This window comes from Narcine bancroftii, chromosome 6 (genome assembly GCF_036971445.1).
Source record: "Narcine bancroftii isolate sNarBan1 chromosome 6, sNarBan1.hap1, whole genome shotgun sequence".
Lineage (NCBI taxonomy): Eukaryota > Metazoa > Chordata > Chondrichthyes > Torpediniformes > Narcinidae > Narcine > Narcine bancroftii.
This window is the reverse complement of record NC_091474.1, coordinates 134,789,828-134,810,182: the sequence shown is the minus strand read 5'-3', so window position 1 is coordinate 134,810,182 and position 20,355 is coordinate 134,789,828. Positions and strand designations below refer to the sequence as shown.

The 20,355-nt window shown below is 43.1% G+C and overlaps 1 protein-coding gene across 5 annotated transcripts in view; it reads right to left on the bottom strand.

The window, feature by feature from the left end:
- Positions 1–20,355, bottom strand: part of LOC138736495 (adhesion G protein-coupled receptor B3-like) — a 658,849-nt gene that overhangs the window by 27,820 nt on the left and 610,674 nt on the right. For 3 of the 5 annotated variants that reach the window (XM_069886125.1, XM_069886124.1, XM_069886127.1), the window contains one exon: positions 16,621–16,710. The exons of the other annotated variants lie outside the window; for them this stretch is intronic. In XM_069886125.1, the coding sequence (XP_069742226.1) occupies positions 16,621–16,710 (90 nt within the window). The remainder of the gene's footprint in view (positions 1–16,620; positions 16,711–20,355) is intronic. 5 annotated transcript variants of the gene reach the window in all.

The following is a 20,355-nucleotide window of genomic DNA, read 5'->3' as shown; positions in this document are numbered from 1 at the left end:
TCCAGTTTAAAACTGGAAGCGGGAAGTCTCAAACTATCATCCAAATTGAGATGGCAATTGCCCTTGGATGAGAGGAGTGCCATTTGAAGTTACCAGGAAGCCATTCGGTTACATCAAACTGGCATGAAAGCCAATAGCATGAAAACAATCAGCTGAGGTCCCAGATATGGCAGAAAGTAAGCATGCACAGCCAACACTTCAGTAACCTTCTACCTGATAATTGAGGTGTATCCAAATTGAGAGAGTTTGCCCATGATTTGTGAATTAACTGCCTGACATAGTCACATCCACAAGATCAAACATTTTAGTCAATATCCAAAACTAATTTCATAAGTCTGGGTGCCTTCTGATATTCAGGCTGATCTCACCCAGTGAATATGGCAGTACAGTGTTATCTAATCAGGATTGATGCTGTAATATTGACTCCAAACATCTTGGCTACTTAAGGCATTGGATAAAGCATGGACATGAAAACCTCCTGCTGATTATCTCTTTCTGTCCTCCCCCTACGAGCCAGTACCTCTCTATGTTGAACAGCTCTCAAAAACAGTTTTAAAAAGAAGCTGCTGAAGGAACTCAGTGGGTTAGACAATTCCTGTGAGGGCAACATCTGTGGCAGAGGTTTCAGGTCGAGACCCTGTTTCAGGACAGAATGTCCCTACACTTCTTCTATCAACACTATCCCGGGACCTAAAGAGTCCTTTCAGGAGAAGCATAAATTCACATGCACCTCCTCTAACTCATCTGCTCAGATGTAGCCTCCTCTACATAGGTGGGACCAAGTGCAGACTCGGTGACCACTTTGCAGAGCACCTGCACTGTTTCTGCAACAGCCAACCCCAGCTCCCTTCCTCTACTGCCAGGGTACAAGCCATATTCAAACAAGAGGAACAGCACCACACCTTCCATCTGGGTCGTCTACAATCCAATGACAATCATTAAATTGTGAATTTGCAGGTACCCACACCCCCATAAGACAGATGAACAGAAATAGGCTATTTAGCCCATTCAGTTTTCCCTACCATTCAACCATAAGCTGGTTCAATTTTCCTACTCAGCCTCCCTGCCCGGCCTTCTCTCCATAGCCTTTGACAACTTGGCTACTCAAAAACCTATCAATCTCTGTCTTAAATACACCCAATGACCTGACCTCCACAACCGCCTGTGGCAACAAATTTCACAGATTTACCACCCTCTGTTCTAAGCTGGCCACCTTCAATCCTGAAGTTCTGCCTTCTTGTCCTTGACTGTCCCTCCTTGGAAAACAATTTTTCTTCATCTACTCTGTCCAAGCCTTTCAACATTCAAAATATTTCAATGTGATCCCCCCATTCTCCTAAATTCCAATGAATACAGGCCAAGAGCTGTCAAACACTCCTTGTTTGATAACCCTGTCATTCCTGGAATTATCCTAGAGAAATTCCTTTGAATTTCCCTCTCCAATTTCAGCACATCTTTTCTTCAATGAGGTGCCAAAAACTGCTTACAATACTCCAAGTGAGGTCTCACCAGTGTCTTTTAAAGCCTCAACATCACATCCTGCTCTCATATTCTATTCCTTAATCAACCACCTGTGGTTTTGCTCTCTTCCTAATTCACCAATGTCCTCTCACATATATCTTTCATTCTAAACCCCTTATTATCTAGTCCAGTGGTTCCCAACCTTTTACTTTCCACTCACATACCACTTTAAGTATTCCCTATGCCATAAGTGTTCTGTGATTAGTAAGGGATTGCTTTAAGTGGTATGTGAGTAGGAAGGGAAGGTTGAGAATCACAGCTCTAGACCCAATTATTACTGAAATATTTTGCTTGAGAAAAATTATCATTGGCCCATTTCCTTTGGAGTTATGAAACCATGCACAGAACAAATCAATTTGGAATGATTAAAACAGTGGTTTTCAAACTTTTTCTTTCCACTCACATACCACCTTAAGCAATCCCTTATTAATCACAGAACACTTATGGCATAGGGAATACTTAAAGTGGTATATGAGAGGAAAGTAAAAGGTTGGGAACCACTGATCTAGTCTCTTTCCCCTTTCCACGAAATGAGTTTTTAATGTTACCTCCACTTCCATTGTGCTCTGCAACATTTTCTGTGATCCTGATACCAATGGGGATCAGAATCCATTGGACAATCATGTTGTGGAACATTGTCATTGATCCTACATACAAATCTCCCATCTTATGCTGGCTTGATCCTCCTCCTTCCACTCTGTATAACTCAGTTACTCATGATGTAGCTCCTTTCAAATTGAGCAATTAACCTCACTAGTATTGATGTCAGTCAGAAATGCACCAGTTGTCTTTGTCCTCTTCATTGTTCCAGTGGTCTTCCATTCCATCTCTGGTTATACTCTTAGCCAGTTGTGGTTCTCCGGGGTCAATCATTGCAGTGCCAGGTCATCACTGGAGGGGTTCTTCAGGTTGTATTGTAGACCTGGACATCTTCAACTAGCTCATGAATCATCCTTTAGATGTGGGAACATTCACTGGTTAATCCAAAGCTATTTGTTCCAGCCTGAAGTCATCAGACAATAATTCTGTCCATTCTGCCTCGACCTTGGAGCTGCTAAGTCACATCACATTTGCTCACCACAAATACCTGGAAACATGTCCGAGACTTTAGAGCTGCTAAGTTACAAGTCACATTTGAACTGCACAAGTGCCTGCCACTGCTCATCCCCAACAAGAGAGAGCCAAACCATCCAACCAATCTTGACATTCAATGGTGTTATCATCACTGAGTTCCGCACCATCAATATCCTGAAAGACTCCACTGAACAGAAGGTCAACTTTACCAGCCATGTAAATGCCATGAATATGAAGGAAGTGCAGAGATTCACATCTCATCTCTCCCAAAGTCCTTCCACCATCTACCAGGCACAAATCAGGAACATGGTTCACCACTCTCCATATTTCTGAATGACTACAAACTAGCAATAGTCCAGAAACCTGAGACAGCTCAGAACCAAACAGTGTGATTGATTGGCACCTTCTCCACTGTCCTAAATATTCAGAGATTAATGCACTCTGGCTGCAGAATATGCCACATACAAAGTGCACTGGCATCACTGTCAGAACCAGACAATTCTCTACTCTCCAAAAGGACATTAGTGAAAAGCTAAAATTGAAAAATATTCTGCTCTGTTAAACTGAGAAGTATATTGCAGTTCCTATATTGTCACTGAACCTAAACATCTAGAACTTCCTACAGAATTGTGTGTATACTTTCATTGCACTTCATTACATAATGAAGAAGATGTTTCAATGCCAGTCTCAAGGATGATTAAGGATGAACAATTATCAATGGTCTTGCCAGACCAAATAATTATAGAGCACAAGCATCTGTGACATTTCTCACACATATCACCAAGACCAAATCTGATTATACAGGATAAGTTTTTGAAACAGCTGGTACTCAACATCAAACTTAACATTGAAAGATGGAGTCTTTGTATCCTTTTTACACTTCAAAATAGACCTAAGCTCTGCTGTGCATTCAACAGTTCATTTGATCTCCAGATAAGGAGATCACCCTTTAAAGAAAGATGGCATTTAATATCTAAATTTTCTAGGATGTGTGTTTCAAAATAGGAAAGTTTTGTCCTGAAGATTGAACCATCAAGGAGAGTGTACATCAACAGATATGAAAGCATATTTCAATTGTTTAAGCAAATATCCAATTCATATGTTGTCTTACATTCTATTGAAATGGTTCTCACTGAAAAAAATATTCATCTTATCAACAAGTCTATTTCCACATTAAAGCCATTGCATGGGTTTGTTATTTATTATGTTACAAGAGAAAGGTAGCCTGTTCAAATGCATCTTAATTGTGAATTAATCTAGATAATAGCTTCATCTAGAATGTAACCATTAGAAAGCGTAATATTTAATTCCTCCAGGAGCAATGAAAAACGTATGGCTTACTTGTTCTCCAGAGGGTAAAAGGCAACTGTTGACCTCACCACTCAAATTACAGAATGCCTACAGTTAAGAACATAACTATGAGCACAAGCAGGTGAGGAGGCTGCTCAAGTTTGCTTCACCATTTAATGAGATCATGATTGACCTGATCTTGCCCACAGATCCACTCTCCTGCCTGTCCCTCAGAAGACTTTGGTCCAAAAATCTACCTTGGCCATGAATACAATAACTCATGCTCCCTAGATGTCTGGGCTAAAACAAAGGGTTTCTATTCATGAAATTCTGCTTCTTTCTCAAGCACAGAAGCCTTCATGAAATGTCGGGCAAGACTAATCTGGGAAGTAAAAAAAGCAGGTAATTGAGAAGAGCATATTAATAATGTTTAAAGAAAGTAGTGTCTGAGACTTACTTGGAAGCAGTTCTGAATTCATTCTAGTAGAGGGAATGAATGAAAGTATTGCCCATGAAAAATAATTAATTGAAAATTAATAAAATTAAACAAGTGCTCCTCAGACACTACAAGATTTGAGCATTGCAATTTGTGCCCTGAGTACATATATAAATTGAATATTTTAAAAAGGAACTGATTAGCATATTGCATTATCCTATTACAACTCTTCTTGTTTGTTCTATTTACTAACCCAGAATACCTCCTGAAATAGGATCTGATACATTGGTCAGCTTCAAAGACACAGATTTTGAAACAGGGACCAGAGCCAGTAAGTTTGGGATTCATGCACAAGCGTGGAAATTCTGAACTTCCTGACCATACTCTGCTGGTGGTTCCTGACAGGGGATATGCTTTTGGATCCTGCGTCAAGTGAATGGGGATCGGAGAATAACAGGGCAGAAAGAAAAAAATATGGTGGGCTACATATTTACATTTAATATTTTAATTTACTAAAAATGTAATTAATTATTTTGTTTTTAACAGTTATTGGATGTTTCAGAAAGAGTGAGAAATCTTGACAGCTGACGTCCAGTGAGATTTTTTCCAGGAGTCCAAGGATTCTTGTGCTGTTGTTGGGTAGGGCTTACTCCAGCCTGTCTGCAACACCCCATGGGGCTGGAACATCCCACCAGTTGCCTATCCAAGAGCACCAGTCACAAGAGCACTCAGCAAACACTTTGCAATCATACAGGACTTCAGAGAGTGATCTGCCTTTATGTATGGTAAAGCCATCCTTATTTCATACCCTGGCAAGAAATAGGCTATTCAATTTCACAGGCAAAACTGGAATTCCCAATGAAAGACCAAAACCAGAGACCAAAACGTCGACTGTCTATTGCTTTCTGCCTGGCCTGCTGAGTTCATCCAGCACTTTGTTTCTCTCATAGACAGTAAATCGGCACTTGATCGCCAGCGCAGACTTAAGTGGACTGAAAGGCCTGTCTCTGCTGTTTGTCTCCATCACTCTCGTCTGAGCAATATGGGAGAATGAGTGGTGGTGTTTTTGTAAGTTATAACTGGGCCAAAACCTATGCTTCAAGTGAACTGCATTTTTAACTCCCTTAAAAACCTTACAAATGAGCACTACATTTTAATTATCTCTGCTACTTTTATGGGTGGCTTATACACTTGCCTAATCACATTACACTGAAACAGAGTGCCAGGGAGGACACCCACAATATTATCCAGGATAAAGGACTTCAGAAAGGAGTTGGAACGGTTCTTTGAGGTCACCATCACCAACGTATTCAGAGAAACAAGAAGTTTTGTTTGAGTAGATGATATTATTACCTCAAGTGAATGGGTCAGTAATGATTGGTGGTCACTGACAAAACACTGACAAAACAGCCAGATGTCTTATACAGAGAACTGTATGGATTAGGGGTGGTGTTATCGGCTGAGTCAATCTTAATCTTTTTTGTTATCTGTTGTTGCACTTGACCACACACAGGCAAAAAAAAATCAAGATAACAGCATGTTTCCAGCAGTTAGCAGAGGCATGATGAACAGGATTGCCTCCTTTTGCACGGTGAGCTTCTGAGAGTCGAAGAATATTGAATTTGCTAACCAATTTATTAAGGTGAAAGCCTGGGGGTTGCTCAGAAGCTTGTGGGATCTGAGCGTAATACAGGAATAATTCTTATTTTGAAGGCTGGAACATTTATGATTCTTGTCAGCATCAGTTGCTTATCCAAATGGGAGTGGGAAATAATTACTCCTATAGATGTCATATGTGAGAAGGTTTGATACATTATTCAAACATAAAAATTCTAACACTAATGTTCAAGCATAAATAGACTGCGTGCTATGGTATAAATATCTCTGAAGAGAAAGGAATTGATTGGGCAATAGCCCATCCTCTGTTCAATGCACAAATATTACAGTACAACTCTGGTTCTTCAAAATGGTCGGGACTGGGTCTATGTTAGTTAAAAGTTTTTTTTTGGGAAAACTGGCCAATTTTTAAAAACAGCCCAGTAGCAACAGCAAATAACTTGTATCAATGTTTAAACAACAACAAACAAGGGAAGGTTTTTAAAGCATTAAAATAATGTTTAATTCTCACCAAAAATAAAACTGGTCGCAATGCCACCACTAATCACCTAGACCTCCCAACCACTGCCGCCGATCCCTGACACATCCCCACTGCTGCTGATCCCCGGGGAGGGTTCCCGGGCTGGTGAAACACTCACTGGTGAGTTGGAGGACTCCTGTCTTCCTAGTCATTGGAGCTCCCGATGCCCGACTCCTCTCCTAGGCCTACTGCACATGCACACCGGGCAGCCCAGAGTGCGTATACGGTAGTAGGCTGAGGGGAGGGTTCGGAGTTGGTGTTGGGAGCTCCGATGTGACGAGGAAGGAGGGACAGAAGGGGGATAGGAAGGGAGGGAAGGCCTCTGAATCCAAGGTCCTGCTCCTGTCCGGGAGGCTGCCCTCTTTGATGACGCTGGGACAAGCGATTCTTCCGACTGCTTGTGGCTGGGAGACTGCGGCACATAGCTTGAAAGGGAGATTTAGAGAAAAAAGTCTATAGGGGTAGGTTTAAAAAAATGGAAAGAGAGAGGGGAGGGAGTTACCTGAAACGAGGACAATCATTCTAATTTCATGTCGGGTGAATTTTTTTTTTCAGCCTGTGAGGTCAGTTTGTCTCTAAAAAAAATTCAGATAAATGAGGATTCCATAGAATCTGATTTTAGATCATTGGAGTTGCACTGAATATAGAACTACAATCACAGTCTGCAAAAATTCTTGTTTAAGCTCATCCTCCATCTAAAATACTGTGAATGCGTGGGATTGAGTTTATGTACATAACCATCTTCTATTTACTGCATTTTTCTGAAGTTATTGATTTGTATTAAATAAACATGTTTCACTCTTTTGTACTCATACACAAATGTGGGCATCAGGGGCAAGACCAGCATTAATTTTATATCCACAACATATTTTGCTGATCAGATTATTCTATTGGGGCAGTTGCTTTATTTCCAGTCATGAGTTCTGTAATTTGCAGAAATCATCTTACATAGATGACTATTTGCAAGACTCATCAGACTCTTGCAAATAGATTGCCTTTTAACACCTTTAGTGTGGTGGATTACACAATGGAATCAGCACTGTTTGGAGTTACGCAATGTAAACTCCAGAATGAAACTCTGCAAGAGATTCCAAGGGGGGAACCTTCTGTTAATGAAGAGGGAGCATTGGCATCCAATAACATTTTTAAATTATAAAATTACTTGACCAAAACAGTTTTATCCCTTAAGCATCTATTGAATGCACCATCATGAAGTGCCTCATGAGGTTAATCATGGCTCATATTAATTACCAGCCATCCTCAACCCATTCCAATTTATCTACCATGTAACAGTTCTACATGAGACCGCATCTCCCTTAGCCCTTCAAAATCTACATCAGACGACAAATTATCACCTGCAGCTCTGGCTTGAACACAAAAGTTCCAAACAAATGAATCAATGCTGGAGAAACTCAGCAGGACAGTGTACTTTATATAGCAAAGATAAAGATATATAACCAATGGTTGAGGCTTGAGGCCTTCATCAAGGTATGGAAAAATGTCGGCAAGGATCTGAACAAAAAGGTAAGGTGGGAGGAGCATGGTCCCAAAGGCAGGATGTAATAAGTGAAGAAGGGAGGGAGGTCACAGAAACAAGCAGAGGGAGGAGGGATGGCTAGATGAATAAAGAGGGAAGGGGGATGGAGAGCTTAGAGAAAGAAGACAGGGGGAAGGGAGAAAGGAGAGCAGGTTACCAGAATCCAAAGAAATCGATATTAATGCCATCCACTGGAGAGAGCCCAGGCGGAAAATCAACTGCTGTCCTCCAATTTACGAGTTGTCTTGGTGAGATAATACATGAGGCCATGGACAGACATGTGAGTACGGGAGTGAGATGTAGAATTGAAATGGTTGGCCACAGGGAGGTCCCTGTCACTAGAGCAGACAGAGTAAAGGTGATCAGCGAAGCTATCTCCCAGTCTGCACCCAGTCTCTCTGATGTAGAGAAGGCCACAAAGGGACCACTGGATGCAGTAAACAGTCCTGCGGATACACAAGTGAAGTGTTGCTTCACTTGAAAGGCCTGTTTGGGGCCCCGGACCACGGTGGGGTCACGTGTGGCACCTCCTGTGGCCACAGAGAAAGGTATGAGGGGGGTGGAGGGAGGAGGGATTGGTAGGGAAGGATTAGTGAATGAGGGAGAGGTCCCTACGGAAGGCAGAGAGGGAAGATGTTTCTGGTAGTGGGATCCTGTTGTAAGTGCTGAAAATTGCAGAGGATACATGGATTTTAACAAGGCATTTGACAAGGTCTCCCAGAAGAGATTCATCCAGAATGCCATGAGCACGGGATCAGTGGAACCCTGGTTGTGTGGATAAAAATTGGCTTGTAGAAGGAAAGCAGAAAGTAGTAGTGGAAGGAAAGTATTCTGTCTGGAGGTCAGTGACTCGTAATTTTTGTAAATAACCTACATGAAGACGTGGAAGGATGAGTTAGTAAATTTGTGGATGACACAAAGATTGGAGGAGATGTGGATGAAGCTGAAGGTTGTTGAAGGTTACAAGAAGGTATAGACAGGATACAGAGTTAGGCAGAAAAGTGGCAGATGGATTTCAATCTGGATTTGTGTGATGTGATGCATTTTGGAAAGACAAACCAGAAGGCTGAGTGCAGGGTTAATAGTCAGTTACTTAAGATTGTGGATGAACAGAGGGACTTAGGGGTGCATGCATCCCTCAAGATCACCACACAGGTTGATAGAATAGTTAAGAAGGCCTATGGGATGTTGGGCTTTATTAATAGGGGAATTGAATTCAGGAGTAGAGAGGTTATGTTGCAACTCTACAAATCTCTGGCGAGACCGCACTTAAGAGTATTGTTTTCAGTTCTGGTCACCTCATTATAGGAAGGATGTGGAAGCTCTGGAGAGGGTGCAGAAAAGATTTACCAGGATGTTTCCTGGATTGGAAAACAAGTCTTATGAGGCAAGGTGAGCAGAGCTGGAACTTTTCACTTTGGAGCATAGAAGAATGAGGTCTACAAGGTTATAAGAGGTATAGATAGAGTGGAGGCAGCACCTGTTTCCCAGGGCAGGTTCAGCAAACACCAGATAAGGGAGAGAAGCTTAGGGGAGACATCAGGGGTGAGTGTTTTTTCTCTCAATTTATTCATCCATCCATTTATTTATCTATCAATTTAATTATTTATATCTTTATTATCTATCTGTCTATCTATTTAACACAGAGAGTTGTGGGTGCCTGGAATGCCTTGCTGGGGATGGTGGAGGAAACTGAAACATTGGGGGCATTTAAGAGACTCTTAGACAGGCACTTGGATGAAAGAAAAAGAGGGTTACAGGGTAGGGTGGGTTTAGTACTCTTTTTTAAAGGAATATATGAGCCAGCACAACATCTATGTTCTATGACAGCCATAAATATTTGCCTCTGATGCTCCCTTTTCTCTTTCCCTCAGGAGCATAAGCACATACAAAACCAACTAAACTAGCATCAAAATCAAGGTCTGACTGAATTTTTTTAAATTATTGCTATTTACCCAGACTTTGAACTCAAATTAGTTATGCAGTGTGCTCCAAAAAGTTACAGCTAGAGGTACAGGAAACTTCATCAGATTATTGGTTAAGAACTTTCTTAAGGCATCTACAGGCATTTATATTTTATTTGGGATACCCTGAGCCAAGGCAGCTGGTGCCGACAGCTCAGTAGTTCTGCAAGTAGAAATGTTCCAAGTAGTGGCAGGATGGTGGCCTGATGCCAGAGGGCAGCCTTAAGTTACGAAATGGAGAGTGACAACAGTCACCTTCCACTGAGGGGCATGGATTTAAGTTTCAGTTAAAGGTTAGGGCGAGAAATTGCTTTTGTACTTCTTCAAAGAGTTAAAATGCAGTTTGCATCACCCAATGAAATTTATAGAAAGTTCTATTATGGGTGTTCGTAGTCAGGCATCCCAGTGTAGCATTGTGCTGAGACTTCTCTACTGATTTATTGCAAGACCTTGCACCCAGGTGCCCCTGGCAAGAGGTTACCAGGAAGCTCTATAAAAGTTTGCAATCTCTGAATGCAGAAGAAATCTGCAATGCAGGAAATTCCATATGGAATTAAGGAAAATAGATGAAGTCACATCTCCTTTAATGTGGGGTTAAGGTGACCTCCCTAATGGAGCAGTGAGCAGCAAACTGTGATAAATAGCAGAGATCATGGCCGTGGCTGAGACTGATCCTGAGGCCTGGAGGCTGAGAATGGCTATGACCTTACCTCCACAGGTAAAGTGGTCAGGCACAATTTGAGAGATCGTATTGCAAAGTGGAAGGGGCTAGGAGGAGTAGTGTGGCCTCTGGCAATGGATCTCAAAGTTCTGAACCCTTTCACAGGTACCTTTGTAAAACAGTGCACAGAGGTTTAACAATTGTTAAGAGCTCAACAATTTGGAAAGTAAATGATAAAATGTAGTTAAGGACCTCTGATAGCACTAGAAATTAATTGGAAAAAAAAACTATGAAGATCAAGTGAAAGTAGTACATCATGGTACAGGGTCAGTGACAAGTGAATTGGGTGTGGCCTTTTCACACCAGACTGAGGGACCGGATGTTATGTGATGATTCCTGGTAGGGAAGGCAGACCAGAAATCTCCAGTTCACCTTAAGCTTCTGCACATTAATCTATAGGTATAGAAATCAGGGAGGAGCTGAATGAGGAACTGGTGGTTCATCCAAAGTTAAAGGCAAGTTTGTCCCAGCCAAATATTTTCCCAAATGTTAAAAACATGGCATTCTTTATTTTCCCAACATTTCTTAAAATTTCTTTTTTTTTTTCCTTAGTCTTTTTACTTTACTCCAAACTGGTGGCTTTTTAAAAACCCAAATTTGCTTTGTGCAACCACCACCTTCTGACTTGTCTTTTGAGTAACCCTTCTAACTCAACTGCCTTGCATTATGGTATACAGGGCCTAAAAAGTGAGTAGAAATTGTTCCCCTTAAATACAGTATACAAAGTGGCAAAAACAAAGAGTGCATGATATAAATTGGTTAATTGCTACCATGATTTAAAGATGGCCATGTAGTATTTTGTATTTTTTACCACAAAATTAGTTTTGAGAACCATAAATCAATTTATGCTTCCAAATCCTCAATCACTGCGGAATAGGAAAGCCTTAAGTTCATTATGTTGCAAGGCTGTGCAGCTCTAACTAGATGGCCTATGTACACAGCACAGATCCCCTCAGAAATAACAAAGTTCAGCATATTATGCCAAAGCAGACTTTGCACTTTCAAGACATTTGGCACAAAGAAACAATTTGAATATTTGCTTTGACTGCAATTTTCTGGGAAAGATTTCATTGCTTGAATATCAACTCAATGAAGTAGCTAATTGGCTTTTAGGAAAAGCAATTTCTTCCACATTCCAAAAATCTGATCATATTGTTTAACCCCTTTTCCTCAGGTAGGCCCTCACAGTGGTTCAAGGTGAAGTAGTCTCATGAAGAATGAATTCAATTGCAGACAAGTAAGCTCCACCCCAATTGACAATAGTATTCTTCTCAAGGGAATTTAGGAACTATCTTTCCCTTCCATTTCCTGCCTCTGTGTATTGCTTTCTGTTATCCGGTTTACTATGGTTTCTAAAAAATATATACAGTCAAACCCCTTGGTAGCTGCAATTCAAACAACTAGCAACCTCGAGCAACCAGCAAAAAAAATGGAGGAAAATAAATTAAAAAAATAAAAATCATATAAGATAAAAAATATGCAAGATTAAAATTGTAAAAGTAAATGTTCTCTGAAGTAAAACATAAAATTTTTGGTGAAGATGGGAGCAAATGTTCAGCCAAATGAGTGCCTTGTTGAAGCTTCGCTCATAGCAGATCTTGAAATAAACAGCAATAGCGTCACCCAGGACAAAGAGTTGATTGATGTCGCTTGCCATTGGGGTGGAGACTTCCCAGGATTTATCTGTAAACTTGCCGGGGGGGGGGGGGGGGGTGGTGTTAATTAACTATAATGTTATTTTTCATCTTTCGGGCAGCTCCGTGGAGGGGGAGGAAACTGCAGATGCAGTGACAACTAAGTGTTTTCAAAGATGTGACTGAAAATAAAGTAAAATGCTTTAAGGTTTATATACTCATGTCAGAAGATATGCACTTTCTAAATGGCCTGTTTCCATGCTGTAAAGTGTCATAATCGCTGACTATGATTTCAGTGACCAACACAAAGTAGCGGCCCGTGCAGATATCCTGCGACACACCAAGCAGCATGGCGGGGTCTCCATCAACCAAGTTGCTGCATCACGTCCAAAGGCCAGGACCTTCCCCATGCCACTAATGAAGCCAATGATGCCTGCAGCACGAAGTGATCCCATTTCAGACTTGTGGTGTTTTTACCACCAAAAGTGGGGGTCAGGAGCCCACCATTGCTGCCCAACCCTGTTGCTTTTCTGGGAAATTATAGGCCCAGCTGTCGCTAATAGCTACGGCAGCTGGCCACCGTGATAGCCTCCTTTACTTATGGGCAAATGTTCCTCGTAGACACAGAGGCGGAGATTAGCATCTTGCCCCCCTTGACCTACGACACATGCTGGGAAGTCAGGACCGGTGCTCACCGCTGCCAACAACAGCAGTTTGGTTCCAGCCACTTCACCTGGTCATTTACACTGGCAGCAGTGTCACAGCCTTTAATTGGTGCAGATTTACCCCGGGCCCACTGCCTCTTGGTGGACCTCAAGGGATAGTGCCTAGTGAATGCCAAGGCCTTCCAGACCTTCTCGCTCAGCAACGCCAAGTTACCAGCCCCACACCTGAACTCCATGACTTTGTCAGACAACAAATTTTCCAGAATACTAGAGGAGTTCCCAACCATTATTATGCCGCAGTTCTCCACAGATGCCCCTTAGAATGGTGTACAGCACCACATTCCCACTCAAGGTCCACTGCTACATGCCCAGGCACGCAGACTCCCAACTAACAAACTCAACCTCGCCAAGGAGTTGTTCAGGAAAATGGTTGCGATGGGGTTCGTCTGTTGCTCAAGACATCCTGTGGGCCTCTCTGGTACATATGGTGCCCAAGTTGGCTGGAGGATGGAGGCCATGCGGCGACTACAGAAGGCTCATTGACGCCACCGCAATGACCACTACCCAGTGTCCTACATTCAGGACTTTATGGCTAATTTGCATGGTGCACACATCTTCTCCAAGGCCGACCTGGTCCCCAGGTATCACCAGATTCTTGTCCACCCCAGTGATGTCCTCAAGATGGCCCTAATCACCCTGTTCAGCCTATTCAAGTTCCTGCAATGCCTTTCAGGCTTTAACGCAGCACAGACATTCCCGCGGCTCATGGACTCAGTGGGGCATGGTTTGGATTTCGTTCTCATCGACCTCGGTGATATCCTGATTGCTAGCCGCTCACACCAAGAACATTTGACATATCTGCGCCAACTCTGCTGCTGCCTGAGTGAATGCAAACTGGCCATCAACCCTAGGAAGTGCCAGTCGTGCTGTCGGCCATTGATTTCCTTGGGGGCCGGCGTGGAGCGGGTCCCTTGCAGGCGAAAGTCGAGGCCATATGGCAGTTTGCCAGGCCTAATACAGGAGTTCATGGGCATGATCAACTTTTACCACCAATTCCTACTGTCAGCGGCCTGAATCACGTGACCCCTGTTCAGTTTGATGTCCGGCAAGGCCAAGGAAATCACCAGGGACACAGAGTCAGCAGCGGCTTTTGAGCAGGCCAAAGACGACCTTGCAAATGCCACCCTCCTGAGAGAATGGCCCACAGCCCTCATGGCTGATGCTTCCAACTCATCAGTTGACGGCACGCAAGAACAACTAATTGAGGGTCAGTGAAAACCACTTGCCTTCTTCCGGTGTAACCCCCGGAGCTGAAATACAGCATCTTTGACATGAAGCTGCTTGCCCTCTACCTCACCATCCGGCACTTTCAATGTTTCTTGGAGGGACGGGAGTTCACGGTCTTCACGGACCACAAACCTCTCACCTTTGCTAAAGTGTCAGATCGATGGTCAGCACGGCAGCAACGCCACCTGTCATACATCACCGTCAAACACACCTTTGGGAAAAACGTCGTGACCAATGCATTGTCTCACACCTCCATCCACTCGGTGCATTCCCTGTCCCCAGGGTTGGGTGATGTGTCGCTCACTGAGGCACAGCAGCTGGTCAAAGAAATGCCGGCCTACCACACCGCAGTCACGGGCCTGCAACCTGAGGTCATCCCCATCAGCCCAACAGGCAATAAATTCCTCTGCGATGTGTCCATCGGCCAACCCAGGCCCATCGTTCCAGGCTCTTGGAGGTGTCGTATTTTCGACGCACCACATGGTTCGGCCCACCCATCCATTCAGGCAACCATCCAACTGGTGGCAGATAGGTTTGCTTGGCACGGACTAAACAAGCAGATTGGGCACTGGGCCAGGACATGCATACATTGCCAGACCTCCAAAGTCCAAAGGCATGTGACGGGCCCCCTTCAACCCTTACAGCTGATGCACAGGAGATTGGAGCATGTTCATGTGGACATCATTGGTTCGCTGACAGTCTCGCGGACCATGTTCACCATGGTCAACAGGTTCACCAAGTGGCCAGAAGCCGTACCGCCTGCCAACACTTCCATGGAGTCCTGCGCCAAAGCCCTCATTGCAAGCTTGGTTGCACGTTGGCCTGCCTGCCAACATCACCTCAGATAGGTGGTGGTGGGGGGGGGGGGGGGGGGGGGTCACAGTTTATGTCCAGCCTATGGTCGGCACTGGCATAGCTACTTGGGACCCAACTGCACCACACCACAGACTACCATCCACAGTCCAATGGCCTGGTAGAGCGTTTCCACCGGGACCTGGTTGACCCTGATGGCGTGCCTCCAAGGCCCGGATTGGGTAGACAAACTCCCATGGGTGCTTCTTGGCATCCGTATGACTCCCAAAGAAGACATTCATAACTTTGGCAGAGTTGGTATATGGCGCCCCACTGAAAGTGGCCCAGAAGAGACAGCTATGGCAGTGCTCACAAGACTCCGAGAGAAGGTAGGAACACTAGCTCCTGTCCAACCTCGTGCCACAGCCCAACATCTTCCTTTGACCCCAGGGACCTCTGGGACTGCGACTATGTCTTTGTCTGCAGGGGCATGCACAGATTCCACTCCAGCAGCCATTCAAGGGCCCATACAATGTGGTGTGTCAGAATGAGATCACATGCATCGATGTGAGCGACCATGAGACTTTCACCAGTGACCACCTCAAGCCGGCGCACCTAGACCTGGAACACCCTGAGACTGTGTCACCCCCACGCCAACGAGGTCTGCCACCCATTCGGACTAAAGAGGTGTTGGCCATGGATTCCACACCTCCTAACACCACTTCTGGGTGGTGGGGGATCTTGTGATGGCTCGCTCACGCAACAGGTGAACCAGCTCATGGATTCGTGGGCAAGTCTGCTGCAGATCTGACTGTGAGAGCTCCAGATGCAGGGCAAATCCACACCCTGGCAGCTTATGTCATAAAGGTCCCAGGAGTGTCATCAGGTTCCAAGGGATTTAACTGTGTGCCAGAGTTCTAGTAAAGTCAAATGGTTCAACTCACTTTTGACTTTGTGTAGTTCTTTGGCTCACTGCATGCCTTGTGTGACTACAACAGATAAATTATTCATATTTTAATGTGCCAATTCTTTTACTTAAATCATGAAAATCCCATACTTAGTGAAAGTGCCAACTTATTGAAAAATGTTCCAATTTCAGTTAACTATCCAAAGTGTTGGAGCCTGCCCTAAATTGCATTGCCATTAAAATAGCAGAAAGAAAGGTTTCATAATCACAGAAAATCATAGAAAGGGACATTAGGAATTGCCCATTCAGCCCAGTGTGCAGTATCCTGGTTTTTCAAAAATATCTCATTACTGCTTTTTCCCAACACCCCTGTAAATTGTCATTGATATATTTATCAAACCTTCACCTGGAAGTTCAGATTGAATTGGTGTCATCTTGGTGTCTTCAAATTCATTTTAACTTTTTTTTGTGTGAAAATAAAACTCTTTATGTCTCCTGCTTTTCTCATTTTTAATCCATGAAATCAGATTTTTACTGACCTGTATGATCACTTCTACAAGTTAACTTCTGCTGCTCTAGGTTTCCCACAAGACAGTAACAACACAGGAAACAAAGATACCACTAAATCCACACACCAAACAGAACTCAAGATCACCTGTCTTTGGATACTTAGGCAGCATTATAGAATGGCCAGTTCTACAAAAGCTCTTGATCTGGGATGATCGATGGTGTTGTTCAAGATGATCTTTGGTTTGGCATATCCAAAATAAAAGAAATAATACTGTCATCAATACCAATGATTACATCCAAACAACCCTCCTGCCCTCCAATAAGTAAATCAGTTCAAACTCTGGGTAAATACAATAAAAGGGATACAGAGATGGATCAAATCTATCAAAGCCTTGTTAAGTTGGCACAAACACCTTTGTGAAGGACAGTGCTCAAGTGAACTCTCAGGAACTTCGACAGCTGTTAACTGTGGTCACTCATGTGAGTTAACAGCAGAAAATATGCAGATGTGCTTTTGTTCCACATTCAGGAATTATAACTTTAAAAATTCACTTGAGAATTGCAACATTGAACCAAGGATAAGGCTAAGCCATTCACAAGCGAGATGAGGAGAAACCTTCACTCGGAGAGTTGTGAACCTGAGGAATTCTCTGCCACAGAAAGTCATTGAGGCCAATTTGTTAGATATATTCAAAAGGGAGATGGATGTGGCCCTATTGGGGTCAAGGGATCGTACAAGTACACAATCCTTTATCTGGACATCTAAAATCCAGAAAACTCCAAAATCCGACAAGTGGGGAGAGAGATGGCAGTGTGAGTCGGACGGGCGAGGGGGAGGGACCGGCAGCGCAAGTCAGGTGGGCAGGGAGATGGCAGAGCGAGTTGGGTGGGCAAGGAGGGGGAAAACGGCAAAGCAACTGGAAGGGGATGGGGGTGGATATGGCAGCACAATTCGGGTGGGCTTAAATCTGGCTTACCGAAATCCAGAAAAATCCAAAATTTGGAACACACTATCCCCCAAAGATTCCGGATAAAGGATTGTGTACCTGTAGTAAGGGGTACCGAGGTCACATAATCAGCCTTGATCATATAGAATGGTGGTGCAAGGTAGCAAGGCTCTCCTTCACCCACTTTCTATGGTTCTATCCCAAAGATGTGCTGTGAGATTAACTGTCCACAATAAGGCAGAGGGTGATAGATTCTGGATTATCCAGGGCATCAAAGATTATGATGAGTAGGCCATGCAGTGGGGCTGAGTGGGAAAGTGAATCAACTCATGATTAAATGGCAGGGCAGACTCAATGGGCTGCCTTTTTCTGCACCAATGTCTTATGGTCCAATACAGGCCAATGGCAAAGGAATCAAAGTTCAAGGGCAAGTGTGAGAGAGTAAGGGATTAAGAAGAGTAGTGTGAGTGATGGGTTGTACCCCCACCAAGATCCAGCGTGAGCCAAAATATCTCCCGCTATGTCATGAAAAGTATAAACAAGATGAATATTTTTTAGTCTTGCCAAAAACAACAGCAAAACAGAAAGGAGCATTTTCATTGAAAGCCTAAAACATTCTGTGATTGGCTAAAAACATTTATTTTTAAAAGTGCCTGACACTAGTCAAGTACTTAAAAATGATTCATCATTTTGTTGGAAAAATCAACCCTATTTGTATTCTCAACTAATAATCAGCTCAGGCTGTGGAGTAACTGAAGCAAACTGAAGTACCTGCTGACCGTTGCTAAGCTCTGAGCTGTACAGATGATCTTTACCCTTCTACAAAAGGCTGCAGTGTTGCATTCCAGATTCTGACCGTGACATTTTGCACATCACTTTCAAGTGCACCTCTGAGATCGCCTTTCATTTGTCAACCCTAATATGAGAATTTATACCTTGAATTTTGATTTACTGTGGTTAATGTAGTCATTTCTGACGTATTCCCATTAAAAATTATTGCATCCTTCCTCTTCGTTTTTTGGACAGTTTTAAAACAAATACATTCTGTTTATCTGGGCACTTTCTCACTTCAGGCAATAATACACTAGCTAATGACCCGATATATACCTTGCTTCTACTGTCAATAATCCTGCTTGGTTTTCTTCAGGCTTCCCTCCAAACGTCCACACTTGCTGCACATTGCTGAACACTTGCAGGAAGTGACTCACCCATCTGTACCATCAAAGGTTGGGTCAGGTAAGGTGGTGGCAGAGGGAAGGGTCATGAGAACAGCGACTTTACCAATTATGACAGGCAAGGGAGGAGGCATGATACTGATGTGGATAGCACACTTTGTACATGAGCAACATTGGTAGGGACTGACAAGCTTCCTGAAGAGGGAAGACTTTTTTCTCACAAATGTTTCGAAAAACTCATCTTCAGTCAAGGAAAACAAACTCAGGAAGGTAAAAGCTGCAAATCAAGTAGCCTTGCGGGAAGGTTTGCTAGTGCTGCTCTAGTGGGTTGAAACTAGATTTGTGGGGCAGGGGAATCAGTGTGCCAGAGAAGATAGAGGAGTGGAGGAAGGGAAAGATGATGTGTTCTCAGGTGCATCTATTTCAATGCAAGGAGTATTGTAGGAAAGGCAGAGAAGCTCAGAACATGGATTGACACTTGGAATTATAACATTGTGGTCATTAGTGAAACTTAATGGCAGGAGGGGCAGGACTGACAGCTCAATGTTCTGGGTTTTGTTGCTTTAGAACCAATAGAACGGGTGCAGATGAAAGGGGGAGAAGTGGCATTGCTAGTCAGGGAAAATATCACAGCTGTGTTCAGGCAGGACAGACCAGAGGGCTCCTCAACTGAGACTATATGGGTGGAACTGAGGAATGGGAAAGGTATGACCACATTCATGCGATTGCATTATAAACTATCAGTGAGAATTGGAGGAGCAAATCTGAAGAGAGATAACAGAGAGCTACAGAAAACATAATAGGAGATTTTAACTTTCCAATATTAACTACAACACCCATACTGTAAAAGGGTTAGATGGCCTGGAGTTGTCAAAATATGTTCAGGAGAGTTTTCGAAATCAAAATAAAATATTTTAATAATAAAGGAACATTTTCCAAATCAATATATAGATGTACCAACTAGAGAAATTTCAACACTGGATCTAATATTAGGGAATGAGACAGGACAGGGGACAGAAGTATGTGTAGGGGAACATTTTGGGTCCAAGTGTTCATTAAATTAGTTTTGTTAATTATGGAGAAGGATAAGTCTGGGCCTCGGGTTAAGATTCTAAATTGGAGAAAGGCCAATTTTGAGGAAATGAGAAAGGTCTAGAATGGGTGTATTGGGATAAATTGTTTTCAGGCAAGGATGTGTGAGGTAAGCAGAGGACTTTCAAAGGTGAAACTTTGAGAGTAAAGAGTATGCATATTTCTGTCAGGATCCAAAGGCAAGGCTAGAAGGCATAGGGAACCTTGGTTTTCAAGGGATATTAGGAACCTGGTTTGGAAGAGAGAGGTGTATAATAGGTATAGACAACATGGAGCAAATGAGGTACCTGAGGAGTATTAAAAAAAAGCAACAAAAATCTCCAGAAATAAATAAGGAAGGCTTAAACAAGGCATGTGGTTGCTTTGTCAGACAATGTGAAAGAAAATCCTAAGGATTTTGACAGGTATATTAAGAGCAAAAGGATAGTAAGGGGCAAAACTGGTCCTCTTGACAATCAGAGTGGTCAGCTTTGTCTGGAGCCAAAAGAGATGGGAGAGGTCTTAAATTTTTTTTCCATCAGTATTCACTCAAGAAAAGGGCACAGAATCGTGGGAAATAGGAAAAAAAGCAGTGAGATCATGGAACCTATACAGATTAAAGAGAAGGAAATGTTTGCTGTCTTAAAGCAAATAAGGGTGGATAAATCCCCAGGGCCTGACAAGATA